The sequence below is a fragment of the Pelobates fuscus genome, chromosome 5 (genome assembly GCF_036172605.1).
Source record: "Pelobates fuscus isolate aPelFus1 chromosome 5, aPelFus1.pri, whole genome shotgun sequence".
NCBI lineage: Eukaryota > Metazoa > Chordata > Amphibia > Anura > Pelobatidae > Pelobates > Pelobates fuscus.
The window spans coordinates 2,521,969-2,540,873 of NC_086321.1; the positions used below are offsets into that span (position 1 = coordinate 2,521,969).

General features: G+C 46.0%; 1 protein-coding gene across 2 annotated transcripts in view; it reads right to left on the minus strand.

Annotated features, from left to right (window-relative positions):
* GBA2 (glucosylceramidase beta 2) overlaps window positions 1-18,905 on the minus strand; it is a 210,243-nt gene that overhangs the window by 100,802 nt on the left and 90,536 nt on the right. For both annotated transcript variants that reach the window (XM_063453518.1, XM_063453519.1), the window contains exon 7: window positions 8,714-8,816. In XM_063453518.1, the coding sequence (XP_063309588.1) occupies window positions 8,714-8,816 (103 nt within the window). The remainder of the gene's footprint in view (window positions 1-8,713; window positions 8,817-18,905) is intronic.

Genomic DNA, 18,905 nt, shown 5'->3' on the forward strand with positions numbered 1-18,905 from the left:
CATCTCCTGATAGAGATACATTGAATCAATGCATCTCTATGAGGAAAATTCAGTGTCTGCATGCAGAGGGAGGAGACACTGAATGTCAGTCACACTGTGCAGCACCTCCCCAGGAAGCACCTCTAGTAGCCATCTGAGGAGTGGGCAGTGGAGGAATCCTTAGGTTGTGATGTAAACACTGCATTTTATATGAATAATAATTATAGTGTTTATAGTGATAGTGTTTACTGCAAAAAGGCTGAAGGGAATGGTTCTACTCACCAGAACAAATACATTAAGCTGTTTACTTTACAATAAGCTGTAGTTGTTTGGTGACTATAGTGTCTCTTTAAGGCTAAGCTCTATTTCTATGTTGTGTATTCTGTCTGCTGTCACTGGATATCACCGTCTGTCTGTCTGCAGTCACTGGGTATCACCGTCTGTCTGCCTGCAGTCACTGGATATCACCGTCTGTCTGCCTGCAGTCACTGGATATCACCGTCTGTCTGCCTGCAGTCACTGGATATCACCGTCTGTCTGTCTGCAGTCACTGGATATCACCGTCTGTCTGCCTGCAGTCACTGGATATCACCGTCTGTCTGCCTGCAGTCACTGGATATCACCGTCTGTCTGCCTGCAGTCACTGGGTATCACCGTCTGTCTGCCTGCAGTCACTGGATATCACCGTCTGTCTGCCTGCAGTCACTGGGTATCACTGTCTGTCTGCCTGCAGTCACTGGGTATCACAGTCTGTCTGTCTGCAGTCACAGGGTATCACCGTCTGTCTGCCTGCAGTCACTGGATATCACCGTCTGTCTGCCTGCAGTCACTGGATATCACCGTCTGTCTGCCTGCAGTCACTGGGTATCACCGTCTGTCTGCCTGCAGTCACTGGGTATCACCGTCTGTCTGTCTGCAGTCACTGGGTATCACCGTCTGTCTGCCTGCAGTCACTGGATATCACCGTCTGTCTGCCTGCAGTCACTGGATATCACCGTCTGTCTACCTGCAGTCACTGGGTATCACCGTCTGTCTGCCTGCAGTCACTGGATAACACCGTCTGCCTGCAATCACTGGATATCACCGTCTGTCTGCCTGCAGTCACTGGATATCACCTTCTGTCTGCCTGCAGTCACTGGGTATCACCGTCTGTCTGCCTGCAGTCACTGGGTATCACCGTCAGTCTGCCTGCAGTCACTGGATATCACCGTCTGTCTGCCTGCAGTCACTGGGTATCACCGTCTGTCTGTCTGCAGTCACTGGATATCACCGTCTGTCTGTCTGCAGTCACTGGATATCACCGTCTGTCTGCCTGCAGTCACTGGATATCACCGTCTGTCTGCCTGCAGTCACTGGGTATCACCGTCTGTCTGCAGTCACTGGATATCACCGTCTGTCTGCCTGCTGTCACTGGGTATCACTGTCTGTCTGCCTGCAGTCACTGGGTATCACCGTCTGTCTGCCTGCAGTCACTGGGTATCACCTTCTGTATGTCTGCAGTCACTGGGTATCACCGTCTGTCTGTCTGCAGTCACTGGGTATCACCGTCTGTCTGTCTGCAGTCACTGGGTATCACCGTCTGTCTGTCTGCAGTCACTGGGTATCACCGTCTGTCTGCCTGCAGTCACTGGATATCACCGTCTGTCTGCCTGCAGTCACTGGGTATCACCGTCTGTCTGCCTGCAGTCACTGGGTATCACCGTCTGTCTGTCAGCAGTCACTGGGTATCACTGCCTGTCTGTCTGCAGTCACTGGGTATCACCGTCTGTATGCAGTCACTGGATATCACCGTCTGTCTGCCTGCTGTCACTGGATATCACCGTCTGTCTGTCTGCAGTCACTGGGTATCACCGTCTGTCTGTCTGCAGTCACTGGGTATCACCGTCTGTCTGTCTGCAGTCACTGGGTATCACCGTCTGTCTGCCTGCAGTCACTGGGTATCACCGTCTGTCTGTCTGCAGTTATTGGATATCACTGCCTGTCTGTCTGCAGTCACTGGGTATAACCGTCTGTCTGCAGTCACTGGATATCACCGTCTGTCTGCCTGCTGTCACTGGGTATCACCGTCTGTCTGCCTGTAGTCACTGGATATCACTGCCTGTCTGCCTGCAGTTATTGGATATCACTGCCTGCAGTTATTGGATATCACTGCCGGTCTGCCTGCAGTTATTAGATATTACTACCTGTCTGCCTGCTGTCAAACGATATCACTGCCTGCAGTTATTGGATATCACTGCCGGTCTGCCTGCAGTTATTGGATATCACTGCCTGTCTGCCTGCTGTCACTGGATATCACTGCCTGCAGTTATTGGATATCACTGCCTGTCTGCCTGCAGTTATTGGATATCACTGCCTGTCTGCCTGCTGTCACTGGATATCACTGCCTGCAGTTATTGGATATCACTGCCTGTCTGCCTGCTGTCACTGGATATCACTGCCTGCAGTTATTGGATATCACTGCCTGTCTGCCTGCTGTCACTGGATATCACTGCCTGCAGTTATTGGATATCACTGCCTGTCTGATTGCAGTTATTGGATATCACTGCCTGTCTGATTGCAGTTATTGGATATCACTGCCTGTCTGCCTGCTGTCACTGGATATCACTGCCTGCAGTTATTGGATATCACTGCCTGTCTGCCTGCTGTCACTGGATATCACTGCCTGCAGTTATTGGATATCACTGCCTGTCTGATTGCAGTTATTGGATATCACTGCCTGCAGTTATTGGATATCACTGCCTGCAGTTATTGGATATCACTGCCTGTCTGCCTGCTGTCACTGGATATCACTGCCTGCAGTTATTGGATATCACTGCCTGTCTGCCTGCAGTTATTGGATATCACTGCCTGTCTGCCTGCTGTCACTGGATATCACTGCCTGCAGTTATTGGATATCACTGCCTGTCTGCCTGCTGTCACTGGATATCACTGCCTGCAGTTATTGGATATCACTGCCTGTCTGCCTGCTGTCACTGGATATCACTGCCTGCAGTTATTGGATATCACTGCCTGTCTGATTGCAGTTATTGGATATCACTGCCTGTCTGATTGCAGTTATTGGATATCACTGCCTGTCTGCCTGCTGTCACTGGATATCACTGCCTGCAGTTATTGGATATCACTGCCTGTCTGCCTGCTGTCACTGGATATCACTGCCTGCAGTTATTGGATATCACTGCCTGTCTGCCTGCAGTTATTGGATATCACTGCCTGTCTGCCTGCTGTCACTGGATATCACTGCCTGCAGTTATTGGATATCACTGCCTGTCTGCCTGCTGTCACTGGATATCACTGCCTGCAGTTATTGGATATCACTGCCTGTCTGCCTGCTGTCACTGGATATCACTGCCTGCAGTTATTGGATATCACTGCCTGTCTGATTGCAGTTATTGGATATCACTGCCTGTCTGATTGCAGTTATTGGATATCACTGCCTGTCTGCCTGCTGTCACTGGATATCACTGCCTGCAGTTATTGGATATCACTGCCTGTCTGCCTGCTGTCACTGGATATCACTGCCTGCAGTTATTGGATATCACTGCCTGTCTGATTGCAGTTATTGGATATCACTGCCTGCCTGCCTGCTGTCACTGGATATCACTGCCTGCAGTTATTGGATATCACTGCCTGTCTGATTGCAGTTATTGGATATCACTGCCTGTCTGATTGCAGTTATTGGATATCACTGCCTGTCTGCCTGCTGTCACTGGATATCACTGCCTGCAGTTATTGGATATCACTGCCTGTCTGCCTGCTGTCACTGGATATCACTGCCTGCAGTTATTGGATATCACTGCCTGTCTGATTGCAGTTATTGGATATCACTGCCTGCCTGCCTGCTGTCACTGGATATCACTGCCTGCAGTTATTGGATATCACTGCCTGCAGTTATTGGATATCACTGCCTGCTGTCACTGGATATCACTGCCTGCAGTTATTGGATATCACTGCCTGTCTGCCTGCTGTCACTGGATATCACTGCCTGCAGTTATTGGATATCACTGCCTGTCTGCCTGCTGTCACTGGATATCACTGCCTGCAGTTATTGGATATCACTGCCTGTCTGCCTGCTGTCACTGGATATCACTGCCTGCAGTAATTGCATATCACTGTCTGTCTGCCTGCTGTCACTGGATATCACTGCCTGCAGTTATTGGATATCACTGCCTGTCTGATTGCAGTTATTGGATATCACTGCCTGTCTGCCTGCAGTCACTGGATATCACTGCCTGCAGTTATTGGATATCACTGCCTGCAGTTATTGGATATCACTGCCTGCAGTTATTGGATATCACTGCCTGTCTGCCTGCTGTCACTGGATATCACTGCCTGCAGTTATTGGATATCACTGCCTGTCTGCCTGCTGTCACTGGATATCACTGCCTGCAGTTATTGGATATCACTGCCTGTCTGCCTGCTGTCACTGGATATCACTGCCTGCAGTTATTGGATATCACTGCCTGTCTGCCTGCAGTCACTGGATATCACTGCCTGCAGTTATTGGATATCACTGCCTGTCTGCCTGCTGTCACTGGATATCACTGCCTGCAATTATTGGATATCACTGCCGGTCTGCCTGCAGTCACTGGATATCACTGCCTGTCTGCCTGCTGTCACTGGATATCACTGCCTGCAGTTATTGGATATCACTGCCTGTCTGCCTGCAGTTATTGGATATCACTGCCTGCAGTTATTGGATATCACTGCCTGTCTGCCTGCTGTCACTGGATATCTCTGCCTGCAGTTATTGGATATCACTGCATGTCTGCCTGCTGTCACTGGATATCACTGCATGCCTGCCTGCAGTCACTGGATATCACTGCCTGCAGTTATTGGATATCACTGCCTGTCTGCCTGCAGTCACTGGATATCACTGCCTGCAGTTATTGGATATCACTGCCTGTCTGCCTGCTGTCACTGGATATCACTGCCTGCAGTTATTGGATATCACTGCCTGTCGTCACTGGATATCACTGCCTGCAGTTATTGGATATCACTACCTGTCTGCCTGCAGTCACTGGATATCACTGCCTGCAGTTATTGGATATCACTGCCTGTCTGCCTGCAGTCACTGGATATCACTGCCTGCAGTTATTGGATATCACTACCTGTCTGCCTGCAGTCACTGGATATCACTGCCTGCAGTTATTGGATATCACTACCTGTCTGCCTGCAGTCACTGGATATCACTGCCTGCAGTTATTGGATATCACTGCCTGTCTGCCTGCAGTCACTGGATATCATTGCCTGCAGTTATTGGATATCACTGCCTGTCTGCCTGCTGTCACTGGATATCACTGCCTGCAGTTATTGGATATCACTGCCTGTCGTCACTGGATATCACTGCCTGCAGTTATTGGATATCACTACCTGTCTGCCTGCAGTCACTGGATATCACTGTCTGCAGTTATTGGATATCACTGTCTGTCTGCCTGCAGTCACTGGATATCACTGCCTGCAGTTATTGGATATCACTACCTGTCTGCCTGCTGTCACTGGATATCACTGCCTGCAGTTATTGGATATCACTGCCTGTCTGTCTGCAGTCACTGGATATCACTGCCTGCAGTTATTGGATATCACTGCCTGTCTGCCTGCTGTCACTGGATATCACTGCCTGCAGTTATTGGATATCACTGCCTGTCTGCCTGCTGTCACTGGATATCACTGCCTGCAGTTATTGGATATCACTACCTGTCTGCCTGCAGTCACTGGATATCACTGCCTGCAGTTATTGGATATCACTGCCTGTCTGCCTGCAGTCACTGGATATCACTGCCTGCAGTTATTGGATATTACTACCTGTCTGCCTGCTGTCACTGGATATCCCTGCCTGCAGTTATTGGATATCACTGCCTGTCTGCCTGCAGTCACTGGATATCACTGCCTGCAGTAATTGGATATCACTGCCTGTCTGCCTGCAGTCACTGGATATCACTGCCTGCAGTTATTGGATATCACTGCCTATCTGCCTGCAGTCACTGGATATCACTGCCTGTCTGCCTGCAGTCACTGGATATCACTGCCTGCAGTTATTGGATATCACTGCCTGTCTGCCTGCTGTCACTGGATATCACTGCCTGCAGTCACTGGATATCACTGCCTGCAGTTATTGGATATCACTGCCTGCAGTTATTGGATATCACTGCCTGTCTGCCTTCAGTCACTGGATATCACTGCCTGCAGTTATTGGATATCACTGCCTGTCTGCCTGCTGTCACTGGATATCACTGCCTGCAGTAATTGGATATCACTGCCTGTCTGCCTGCAGTCACTGGATATCACTGCCTGCAGTTATTGGATATCACTGCCTGTCTGCCTGCTGTCACTGGATATCACTGCCTGCAGTTATTGGATATCACTGCCTGTCTGCCTGCAGTCACTGGATATCACTGCCTGCAGTTATTGGATATCACTGCCTGTCTGCCTGCTGTCACTGGATATCACTGCCTGCAGTTATTGGATATCACTGCCTGTTGCCTGCAGTCACTGGATATCACTGCCTGCAGTTATTGGATATCACTGCCTGTCTGCCTGCTGTCACTGGATATCACTGCCTGCAGTTATTGGATATCACTGCCAGTCTGCCTGCAGTCACTGGATATCACCGCCTGCAGTTATTGGATATCACTGCCTGTCTGCCTGCTGTCACTGGATATCACTGCCTGCAGTTATTGGATATCACTGCCTGTCTGCCTGCAGTCACTGGATATCACTGCCTGCAGTTATTGGATATCACTGCCTGTCTGCCTGCTGTCACTGGATATCACTGCCTGCAGTTATTGGATATCACTGCCAGTCTGCCTGCTTTCACTGGATATCACTGCCTGCAGTTATTGGATATCACTGCCTGTCTGCCTGCTTTCACTGGATATCACTGCCTGCAGTTATTGGATATCACTGCCTGTCTGCCTGCAGTCACTGGATATCACTGCCTGCAGTTATTGGATATCACTGCCTGTCTGCCTGCAGTCACTGGATATCACTGCCTGCAGTTATTGGATATCACTACCTGTCTGCCTGCAGTCACTGGATATCACTGCCTGCAGTTATTGGATATCACTGCCTGTCTGCCTGCAGTCACTGGATATCACTGCCTGCAGTTATTGGATATCACTGCCTGTCTGCCTGCTGTCACTGGATATCACTGCCTGCAGTTATTGGATATCACTGCCTGTCTGCCTGCTTTCACTGGATATCACTGCCTGTCTGCCTGCTGTCACTGGATATCACTGCCTGCAGTTATTGGATATCACTGCCTGTCTGCCTGCTGTCACTGGATATCACTGCCTGCAGTTATTGGATATCACTGCCTGTCTGCCTGCTTTCACTGGATATCACTGCCTGCAGTTATTGGATATCACTGCCTGTCTGCCTGCAGTCACTGGATATCACTGCCTGCAGTTATTGGATATCACTGCCTGTCTGCCTGCAGTCACTGGATATCACTGCCTGCAGTTATTGGATATCACTGCCTGTCTGCCTGCTGTCACTGGATATCACTGCCTGCAGTTATTGGATATCACTGCCTGCAGTTATTGGATATCACTGCCTGTCTGCCTGCTGTCACTGGATATCACTGCCTGCAGTTATTGGATATCACTGCCTGCAGTTATTGGATATCACTGCCTGCAGTTATTGGATATCACTGCCTGTCTGCCTGCAGTCACTGGATATCACTGCCTGCAGTTATTGGATATCACTGCCTGTCTGCCTGCAGTCACTGGATATCACTGCCTGCAGTTATTGGATATCACTGCCTGTCTGCATGCAGTCACTGGATATCACTGCCTGTCTGCCTGCTGTCACTGGATATCACTGCCTGCAGTTATTGGATATCACTGCCTGCTGTCACTGGATATCACTGCCTGCAGTTATTGGATATCACTGCCTGTCTGCCTGCAGTTATTGGATATCACTGCCTGTCTGCCTGCTGTCACTGGATATCACTGCCTGCAGTTATTGGATATCACTGCCTGTCTGCCTGCAGTTATTGGATATCACTGCCTGCAGTTATTGGATATCACTGCCTGTCTGCCTGCTGTCACTGGATATCACTGCCTGCAGTTATTGGATATCACTGCCTGCTGTCACTGGATATCACTGCCTGCAGTTATTGGATATCACTGCCTGTCTGCCTGCAGTTATTGGATATCACTGCCTGCAGTTATTGGATATCACTGCCTGTCTGCCTGCTGTCACTGGATATCACTGCCTGTCTGCCTGCAGTCACTGGATATCACTGTCTGTGTGCAGTTACTGTATATCACTACCTGTCTGCCTGCAGTCACTGGACGAGGTATAAATGAAGCACTGCACCCTGAGGATGGGATCTGTATCTATTGTCTTTAATATTTTTATTAGTGATATTGCAGAAGGTCTTGATGGTAAGGTATGTCTTTTTGCTGATGATACTAAGTTATGTAACAGGATTGATGTTCCAGGAGGGAACTAGAAAAATGGTCAGAGTTGTGGCAACTGACATTTAATGTGGATAAGTGCAAGATAATGCATCTTGGACGTAAAAACCCAAGGGCAGAGTACAGAATATTTGATAGAGTCCTAACCTCAACATAATAATTAATAATAATTGATAATGCATTAAAAGAAGCTTTATGTAATGAGATGAAGAATGGTCAAGGCTAGAATGTAGCTGGCAAGTTTTAGCCAATCCTTAATTCCATTCTCATAGTTTATAGAAGACGTTGAACTATAAACTCGTGCTGTTTCTTACCTTGAGTGGAGTTCAGACGACCATCTTCCAGCAGATCTGTCCATATCTCCTGCCCCATCCCCGCAGGGTCAAACTCTGTGCAATGTGACACATGAACCCCTGTCTGAAGAGAGAAGATTTAATGAATTTAACGGTCACAATAAAGAGGGCTAAATAAAACCTTGGAAAGACGGACAGCAAATATACAATAACAGTAACAAAACCTGTACTAATAATACAGAAATTCACAGTGAGATAAACAGGAATTGAATCGCGTTTACACAGTACCGGCCTATGTCACAGTCGGCAGCTGGGATTACTGTCCTTCAAACAAGAAATAAATAGGAAAACTGAAATAGGCAGCAATCCATATGAGCGGCCAACATATATATCAACCAGATATTTACAAATGGGTGGATGGGCACAAGAATGTAATCAATTTATTTATAAAGTCCAAATAGTCACAGATGCACACGGCTAAATAGCAAGAATATATATAGTGAACCATAAAAAATTAACACAGCTCAGCAGAGACAAAAAGGGTTCTTATAACCAAAACGGTGAGAAGCTCTTCCAAAAGCCCAAAAAGTTATAATATAGGTTCAAGTTAGAGCTCACAAACCGACAAGGGATAGGTGTAGATAATAGTACTTTAATGGGGAGGGAGGCCCTCCGCAGGTCGGATTCTCAGACTGAAGTTCTGATGGGCTAAAACGTCAGAGTGTCGTAGTAAGTAACAAGAAGGACTGCAGAGACGCTCAGTGATTCACACCGTCTGCCCAGCTCAAAGCGTTAGCCACACTGACAAGGCTGCTCTCCCTGCTCCACCAGGCTCTTCTTGCTTCTCTTCTGCCCCAGGCTCTTCTTGCTTCTCTTCTGCCCCAAGCTCTTCTTGCGTCTCTTCTGCCCCAGGCTCTTCTTGCTTCTCTTCTACCCTAGGCTCTTCTTGCTTCTCTTCTGCCCTAGGCTCTTCTTGCTTCTCTTCTGCCCTAGGCTCTTCTTGCTTCTCTTCTGCCCTAGGCTCTTCTTGCTTCTCTTCTGCCCTAGGCTCTTCTTGCTTCTCTTCTGCCCTAGGCTCTTCTTGCTTCTCTTCTGCCCCAGGCTCTTCTTGCTTCTCTTCTGCCCCAAGCTCTTCTTGCGTCTCTTCTGCCCTAGGCTCTTCTTGCTTCTCTTCTACCCTAGGCTCTTCTTGCTTCTCTTCTGCCCTAGGCTCTTCTTGCTTCTCTTCTGCCCTAGGCTCTTCTTGCTTCTCTTCTGCCCTAGGCTCTTCTTGCTTCTCTTCTGCCCTAGGCTCTTCTTGCTTCTCTTCTGCCCCAGGCTCTTCTTGCTTCTCTTCTGCCCCAGGCTCTTCTTGCTTCCCTTCTGCCCCAGGCTCTTCTTGCTTCTCTTCTGCCCCAGGCTCTTCTTGCTTCTCTTCTGCCCCAAGCTCTTCTTGCTTCTCTTCTGCCCCAGGCTCTTCTTGCTTCTCTTCTGCCCTAGGCTCTTCTTGCTTCTCTTCTGCCCTAGGCTCTTCTTGCTTCTCTTCTGCCCTAGGCTCTTCTTGCTTCTCTTCTACCCTAGCCTCTTCTTGCTTCTCTTCTGCCCTAGGCTCTTCTTGCTTCTCTTCTGCCCTAGGCTCTTCTTGCTTCTCTTCTACCCTAGGCTCTTCTTGCTTCTCTTCTACCCTAGCCTCTTCTTGCTTCTCTTCTGCCCTAGGCTCTTCTTGCTTCTCTTCTGCCCTAGGCTCTTCTTGCTTCTCTTATGCCCCAGGCTCGTCTTGCTTCTCTTATGCCCCAGGCTCGTCTTGCTTCTCTTATGCCCCAGGCTCGTCTTGCTTCTCTTATGCCCCAGGCTCGTCTTGCTTCTCTTATGCCCTAGCCTCTTCTTGCTTCCCTTCTGCCCCAGGCTCTTCTTGCTTCCCTTCTGCTCCAGGCTCTTTTTGCTTCCCTTCATCCCCAGGCTCTTCTCGCTTCTCTTCTGAGTGTAAGCTGTTCGTATTGCTTTTCCTGTTCGGCTGCTTCCAGGGTTCGTGTGTCTGCTGTTCGAGAGTTGGTGAATACGTGCAGTTTGGAGTTCGGGAGGTTGATGATTACGGTAGCTGCTGGTCTATCTAAAAGGGGATTATCGCCTAAACGTTTTTTATCCCCTTCTGAGCGAAACGGTCTGTTACAGTTATTACATAGTTACATAGCTGAAAAGAGACTTGGGTCCATCAAGTTCAGAAGGGAAATTGCCACAAAGGCTCTCTTTTGATGCAACGTTAGCTGAAACAAAAACTCCGAAGATTCTCGGCAGTTGTTGAAAAGATTTAGTGATGATGAAGAAATTAAAGATATTAATATAATCAAAGAAATGCTTAAGAATCAGACTGATCTGTTAGACAGAACCCATAAAACCCTGTCTCACATGTCTAAAGAATAAGACTTCAATGTTACTAATTTTAACAATTTGAAAGACAGTGTATTTCAGGAATACTGTTGGAATACAGGAATTCTGTTGATCCAGCATACAAAAATAGTATCACACCTACGATTTAGGAGAACGTCTAACTGGACCTTAGAGAGGCCAGACTTAATGTATCCGAGAATAGTCAAAATACTTGCCGAGGTCAGGGACACAGAATGAGACACAATGATTAGAAAAAGCAACAAGTCAAGGATACCAGAAATCAGGGAAGCCAAAACGGAGCCAAAGTCAAAAACCAGAAAAACACGATCAGGAACACACTCTCGGATAACCATCAAAGGGAAACCACGACAGGGCACTAATCAAAAGGCAATTTGGGTTTAAATAACCGGCTAGAAGCTGTAATTGGCTGTATGTGGCCTCTGACCCGACGCTGCATGCACGTAAGTGCCATCTTTAATGTGGGTGTGGCAAAACTAGCCACTTAAAACTGTATTTGCTTAAATGTGTGTCTATAGCATTAAGGTTGTTAGAACCAAGTGTATTCCTGTGTATTGTATTTCATGCAAACAAAAGCATTCGTATGCTGGAGGCATGGAAGCCACCAGCATTCATACAGTAGTTTCACAAACAGTGAATTTCAACACTGTTCGTGAAACGAACAAACTGCCGAAAGGGAGACCACACACAGGAGGTTGTGTGGCTCCCATTAAATATTGAAACATTGTTGCCATCGGTAATTAGAGAGATTCAGGGTGGCCGCCGTTCGGCTACTGACCACGCGGCGGTCGGCCATCTTGGATCCTTTGTTAGCCCAGCGGTATTTGGTCGTTAAGCGCCTGGAACTAAAATCGGCTACTCAACGGCACGAATACCGCTGGACTTCCAAGCCGTTCGGGAGCCCCGGTCCTTCGGTAGTTTGAATGTAACTTGAAAATAATGTGTGTTTCGTGCGGCGTTCGGTTAGTTATGCTGGGATCTGAGCGGTACTTTCATGAAATGTGCGCTCAGACCCCAGCTATCTACCGAACGTCCATTCGTTTAAATATAATGTGAAATATTGGTTCTGATGTACGGAGGGATAATCCACTTAACTGTATATTCTAGTGGGAGTATCCCTCTCGTACAGCAGTGACTGATGGGAGAAATGTCCAGATTGTTCAGTTCCCCATGTAGTCCCCTACTGTACAACCCTTGTAATGTCAGTAGGGAAACCCCTTGCATGGGGAATCCCATAAATACTATGACCTGTGATTAAAAGCTCAGTTGACTCCCAGCCTATGTGTCGTCTAGTTCTTGGGAAGGAAGGATTCTTACAACGCTACCGGGATTATTGTATGCTGTATTAATTTGCCTGGATTATTTTATGCTGTTGCTGTTACCCAGCGGAGATACTGTGGATTATACTACCTCTCCGCTACAGTGGGCATGTGCAGCGTTCCTAGAGATGCCGTAACCGTAGCGGCCGGCATCTCTAGGAACACCGCACACGCTGGGGACCGGGAAGGAAGGAGGTCGGGTAGCAGTTTGCCGCGGAGTGAAGCATTTATTTTTTCTGTCACCGTGACCGTTGCAGCCCGCATGTATGTCTGAAGCAGAAACCCAAGAACGATCGGCAGGCCCATAACCCTTCCAATCAACCAAATACTGCAGAGACCCTCGAGAAAATCTGGAGTCGAGTATAGAGGAGACTTTGTACTCCTCATGTCCAGAAACAACCAAAGGAGGGGGAGGATCAGCAGGGGAGGTATACATGGTGCAGATAAGGGATGCATGAAACGTATAAGGTATACGCAGAGAGGCGGGAAGAGCCAGAGAATAAAACACAGGATTAATCCTGCAAATTATTCTAGAGGGCCCAATAAATCTGGATGCAAACTTCATGCTAGGAACCTTGAGTTTAATATTGCGTGTGGAGAGCCATACCCTGTCACTCCCCTTGTAACCAGTGTTGGCACCACGCCTCTTATCAGAATGCATCTTGAAACGAGCAGCAGTTGTTTCCAAAGCCGTATGGACTTTAGTCCAAGTCTCACGTATGCACGTGAGATGGTCATCCAGATCGGGAATAGCGGTGTCAGAGAATACCGCAGGGAGGACAGTAGGATGATAGCCCATTTTTTGCTAACCACGGTTATCTCCAGTTGAGTCATGAGTAGCATTATTTCTGGCGAATTCGGCCCAAGGGACTAAATGAGCCAAGTTTTCTTGAATGCCATTAATAAAACATCTCAAATATTGTTCCAATAATTGATTGGCTCTCTCAGCCGCTCCATTGGTTTGTGGATGGTAAGATGACGAAAAGATAGTTCAATACGCAACTGTTTGTTAAATGCTCTCCAAAATCATGACACAAACTGGGAACCCCTATCTGACACAATATTAAGTGGATGGTATTAAGTGGATGGCAATCAGACAATTTCGCATATAAATATGTGGGCCAGCTCTTGTGAAGAGGGAATATTTTTAAGCGGAACAAAGTGTGCCATTTTAGAAAAGCAGTCAACAACCATCAGGATGGTGGTGTAACCCTTAGAAATAGGTAGTTCCACGATAAAGTCCATTGACAAATGGGACCATGGACTACTTGGTATAGGAAGCGGTTGTAAAAGCCCACAAGGTAGTTCATGGGGAACCTTAGAAACCGCACAAACAGTACATGCCTGTATACATATTCTCTGATGTATTTTCTAAGAGGGGGCCACCAAAATGACCTGGAGATAGCGGACAAGGTTTTATTAATACCTGAATGACCCGCCGTCACATTATCGTGAAAGTACTTACTGACAAATTGCATATCAATAAAGTTTCCTGCAGCACCTGAGTCTATCAGGGCTTTGCATGATAAACTTTTCTTGTTGCATTGAGCAGTAATATTAAGGAGAAATCTACTTTGGGTAGTACCAGGGGACATATGCATCACACCTAAGACCCCTTATGGTTCTTAGGTGCGGAAGTTTTCCGGACGTATGGGACAAGATTCTCTCATATGTCCTTTCTTGCCACAATATAAGCAAAGGCCTTCTTTTCTCCTAAACTGTTTCTCTGCCTCAGACAGTCCTGTAACACCTAACTGCATAGGTTCAGGTTCAGATTGTACAGAAGGGCCTGTTGCCCGGTTTGGAGAAGCGAGGTGCCAGTGACATATTCATACATCTGGTTCTATTTCTTGTCATCTCCCTGTTCCTAAGTCCGTTATCTATATGCATCACATACGTGTTGTATTCATTTAACCTCTTTGGTAGATCTTTGGCAGCAATTTCATTAAGGGTAGCTTCGGATAATCACTCTTTAAATGCAGAGATTAATCCGCTATTAGTCCAGTCTACCTCAGAAGCCAGGGTGCGGAATTCTATGGCATAATCTGAGACAGACCAGTTTCCTTGTTTGATACGCATTAAGGCAGTGGAAACGTCAATCTCCTTTCCTAATGGTTCAAATGTTAATTTAAATTCAGCAAGGAATTCCTGGTAATTATAAGCAATAGTCCTATCACTTTCCCATAATGGATTGGCCCAAGCTAAGTTCATTAAGTACCCAATTTTAGCTCTATCCGTGGGAAAGGACACAGGTGAGGCTTCAAAATGGTACTCAATCTGATTAAGAAATCCCTGTCATTCTTGAATATTACCTTTAAACTGCGGGGAAGGTTACATAGTTACCGTATATACTCGAGTATAAGACGAATTTTTCAGCAAATGTTTTGTGCTGAAAACCCCCCACTCGTCTTATACTCGAGTGAGTGTCTGTATTATGGCAACTTACATTGCCATAATACAGACAAGGACCGCCGGGCTCAATTACATTCAAAAATCTTCTTCAAGCCAACTGATTGCAATACTGCCATTAACAGTAAAAGTTTACATCATCCCTTATGGCTAGATAATGTCCCTAAGGGTCAAATGATGAGAATCAGAAGAAATTGTTCTGACCCAAGAATGTTTGATGAACAATCAAAGTTGATAAAAACTAGGCACATTAATAAGGGGTATAATCACAAAAGAATGGAGAGAGATTAAATATTGGTAAGGAGTTTAGATAGATCGGAACTTCTTACAGATAAAAATAAATATAAAAATAAAACCAGAAAACCAGTTAGGCAAAATAAGTTTGAATATGCCTTTGTGACTCAATACAATGTCCATGCAAAAAAATGAAAAGGTGTTAAAAAAACAATGGCATATCCTCCAGAATGATGACATTTTAGGTAAGATCATCCCTGATCGTTCAATTAGGATTTTTTAAAAAGCGGATAACCTTAAAAAGTTTGCTCCCAGATGGTAAAAATAAGAACCTAGGAACGAAAATGTCGGGTATAAAAAGCAGAGAGGGGTTTTATAGCTGCAGTAACCGCTCAACATGGGTGCACCAAAAGAATGTTACAAATAATTTTATTGGCGCTTATACTCAGAAGGAATACAAAATCAGAAATGTTATACAATGTTCTTTTTCTTACATGATTTACATATTACAATGTGGAGGTGGGGCCCAATATGTGGGCAGAACAACAAGCAAACTACACGTAAGAATATGAGAACATTTTAACAATATACGAAAAAGGAAGATTGATCACAGTGTCCCCAGACTAATAACTTCATAGCCATAGGAATAGATCAGATGCCAATAAATTGGAGAGGAGGGAATAGGTCTTTAGGGTTGGCCAAAAAAAGAAGCCCAATGGATTTTTAATTTAAAAACTTAATATAGATATGGATTTGGCTGGACCAATTCATTTTCTTAATTGTTTTTTATCTATCTAATTTTGTTTATAAAGTTGGTTTATTATATTACTATATATGGATGGATTGTCAACTGACTTTTTCCCATTTTTATATTATATATTTCTGATTATTATAATTTATACATTTATATTTTATTTTATTTCCATATATCTTTTTTCATCATTTATTATTCATTTTCATTATTTTTTTATTTTCCATTTAACTATTATGATTACTTTTATTATCATTTTCTTTTCATTTTTGTATGTATTTATTTATATGTATATATCTTTTGATTTACATTCATCAGGATTTATATGTCCGTTTATAATCCATGCATAGTGTTTGTATCTTGTTATGAGTGTATTGGAAACCTTATCCCAGTATATTTATGGTCTTTCTTTTATTAATGCTGCCGTTTTCTATGCTCATGCTGCTGTTCTTTAAGATCCTAATTATGGGCACGCGTGCATGATTATATTTGCACGCACGCGTGTGTTATTTTCATTCAATGTGCTTGACGTACAGCCGAAAGCCTAGAATTACATCAATACACAGGAAATAAATTGCGTTCCACAGTGGAACCCACGTGAACGCCAGCTGATCAGAAGGTCTGAAATTAAGAAGCATATATAAACAAAGAAATGAGAACAAGGTCCCAGATCCCTGAGAAAGTCCACAAACTGGACGAACCACGTTGGATACTATTTGTGGGACTTTTATTTGGTTTTACTGCCCCCCCCCCCCCCCCCCTTTTTGTCCTTTTTGCTGGGCTGCTGTTCCACCTAACCTTTTGCAGTATACTGTTCCAGGTCCACTTTGGGTGGGGACAAGCTTAAAAGTTTTTGCAATTTTAAGCATTAAAGTGTCTGTTTTTACTTTATCACGCTATTGGCTCTTCTTTACTATTGACAGTTGCCAGCTGAAATACCTACTCCGTATATACCCCCTTTTGTGGGGGTATATTGAATTTCCAGACCTCTTGTGAGTTTTCTCACTCTCCCTCCCCTCTTTCCCTCTTTTTTTTCCCTGTACTGTATAACGCTATGTGCAGTTTTTTTTCTTTTTATAGATATTGTATTATCAGGTGGTATTCATTCTCCAATGTGGAGTACTTTGTATAAGTACTCGTTTTATTTTAGTTTGAAAAGTGATTTAGTCCAGAGCCACCTACAGGTAAAACAGATTTCAAAAAATGTGTTTAAAGAAGAAGCAGGGCGGGGGCGGAGCCTAGCAAGCAAGCGGACAGGTCGTGCTCTGCCTGAGCTCCTGCCGACGAGCGCATAATCGACGGCTTAACCCGAGCTGAAGTGCCACAAACCTCCAACAAAGCGGACCACTGCACTGGGGAGCAGTACCCGAACCTGGCGATGCCAAAATCGATACCCTTGATTACCAGGAACCGCAACAGCGGAGTGAGGCCTACCGCGAGAGGCGGCGGGGAATGGCGGCCGCTTTCCCGCCAGTCACACATGACAGCACAAGAGCAAGTACAACCTCCCCCCCCCCCTATGGACCGGTGGGGGTTATCCCGGTCCCCACCAGACGGAGTACCACCCACCCCACAACCCCCGATCCAGCCAGCGACGCTTACAAGCAATGTGGGGTTCGGGACCTCCAAAATGGCGGACATATCTGCTCCAGCTAACCGAGACAAACTCCAGCCTATTGGCCGGGCACTAGTGAGAATGAGAGCGACCCGATCGAGGTCATTTTCGACAACTTTTGGGCCCAACTACTGATACGCATGCAGACTGCTGGACCAAGCCACATAAAGCCTACAACGCAAGCAGCCCCGACTGAGGGGGGACTGGGAACGCCACCTCCTGGCGCTTGGAAACCTCGAGCCACGAATTCCCGAACCGGGGGCCCTCCTGGACCGAGAGCGAAAGGGGATGTACCCCACAGGTGCCAGCCACACCGGCGGAGGGAAGCAGGACAAAAGCGAGGGCGTCCAGAGAACAAGACCCACCGCAAAACCCCGACAGGTGAGACCCCAGGCCGCACTGGAACCCAGGCTTGGGGCGAAAAAGCATCAGCTCTCAAGCGAAACCAAGGCAAAAGGGTACAAGCAGCGCACCAGGGTCCTAACAGGCCCTCAAGACCACTGGACCTGATTTCCTTCTGGAGATCCCAGGTCGGGAGCGCAAAGTTGATGCAAGCGAGAGGGGAGGAGACACCCGCAATCCTGGACTTTACCTGGACCACCTGTCCTCACCCCCAGCACACCCCTCCAGAGACGGGGTTGGATGAACGAGACGGACTCTAGCCTCCAGCATGCCAAGGACAGTTCCCGCAGTCATCGGCTGATTAGGCTGCTGACCACTCTACAGCAAAGCATGTTTATATTTTTTGCTCCCTCGCAATTTAGACATATTTCTGCCATTTTGACACCGCAGTTATCGCATATGCTATGTTATAGTTACATTAACGCAACCCAGTGGCACTTTTTATTTTATTACTCTAACTATGTAAACAAACATCTAATGTGTTTTATTCTTTGTTGACCTAAAACATGTTCCCACACGCAAGTTAACCTACACGTTCTCAGCGATAGACATAGATTACATGCTCACATCTACTAATTAGCTTTACATAGCCACGTGGAGTAAGCGACTTACCTTAACATAAACAGGGCAGAATATGTGATGTGAGGTAAACCTCCTCAAGACTAATCGCGCTGTATTTATAAGACGCAACTAAACAGTCATGAATCGTATCCTACACGCAAGCAGATAGAAAGTTATTGTTATAAAGCTGTTAAAAATATATAAAAATGTGCTTGTTATACCAATGCTCCTAATGTAATGCTTGACAAATTGCTCGAGGAATGCTGTTGGGGCACCAAGAGCTTGTATGTACTAATCACTCTGCACACCAAAATAAAGAATTTTTTTTTTAAAAAAAGAAGAAGCAGGGCATGTGTAAATACTAAAAAAAAAAGAAAAAAAAAGATATACTAAAGAATGTATACACCCACAAAATGGAAAATAAACATTTCTCATAAAACAACTCATTACATGTTATTCAAAAAGAGTTATCTATGTAATCACATGTACGTGCGGCCTGATTTATGTGGGTAGAACCACAAGGGCACTACATGTGAG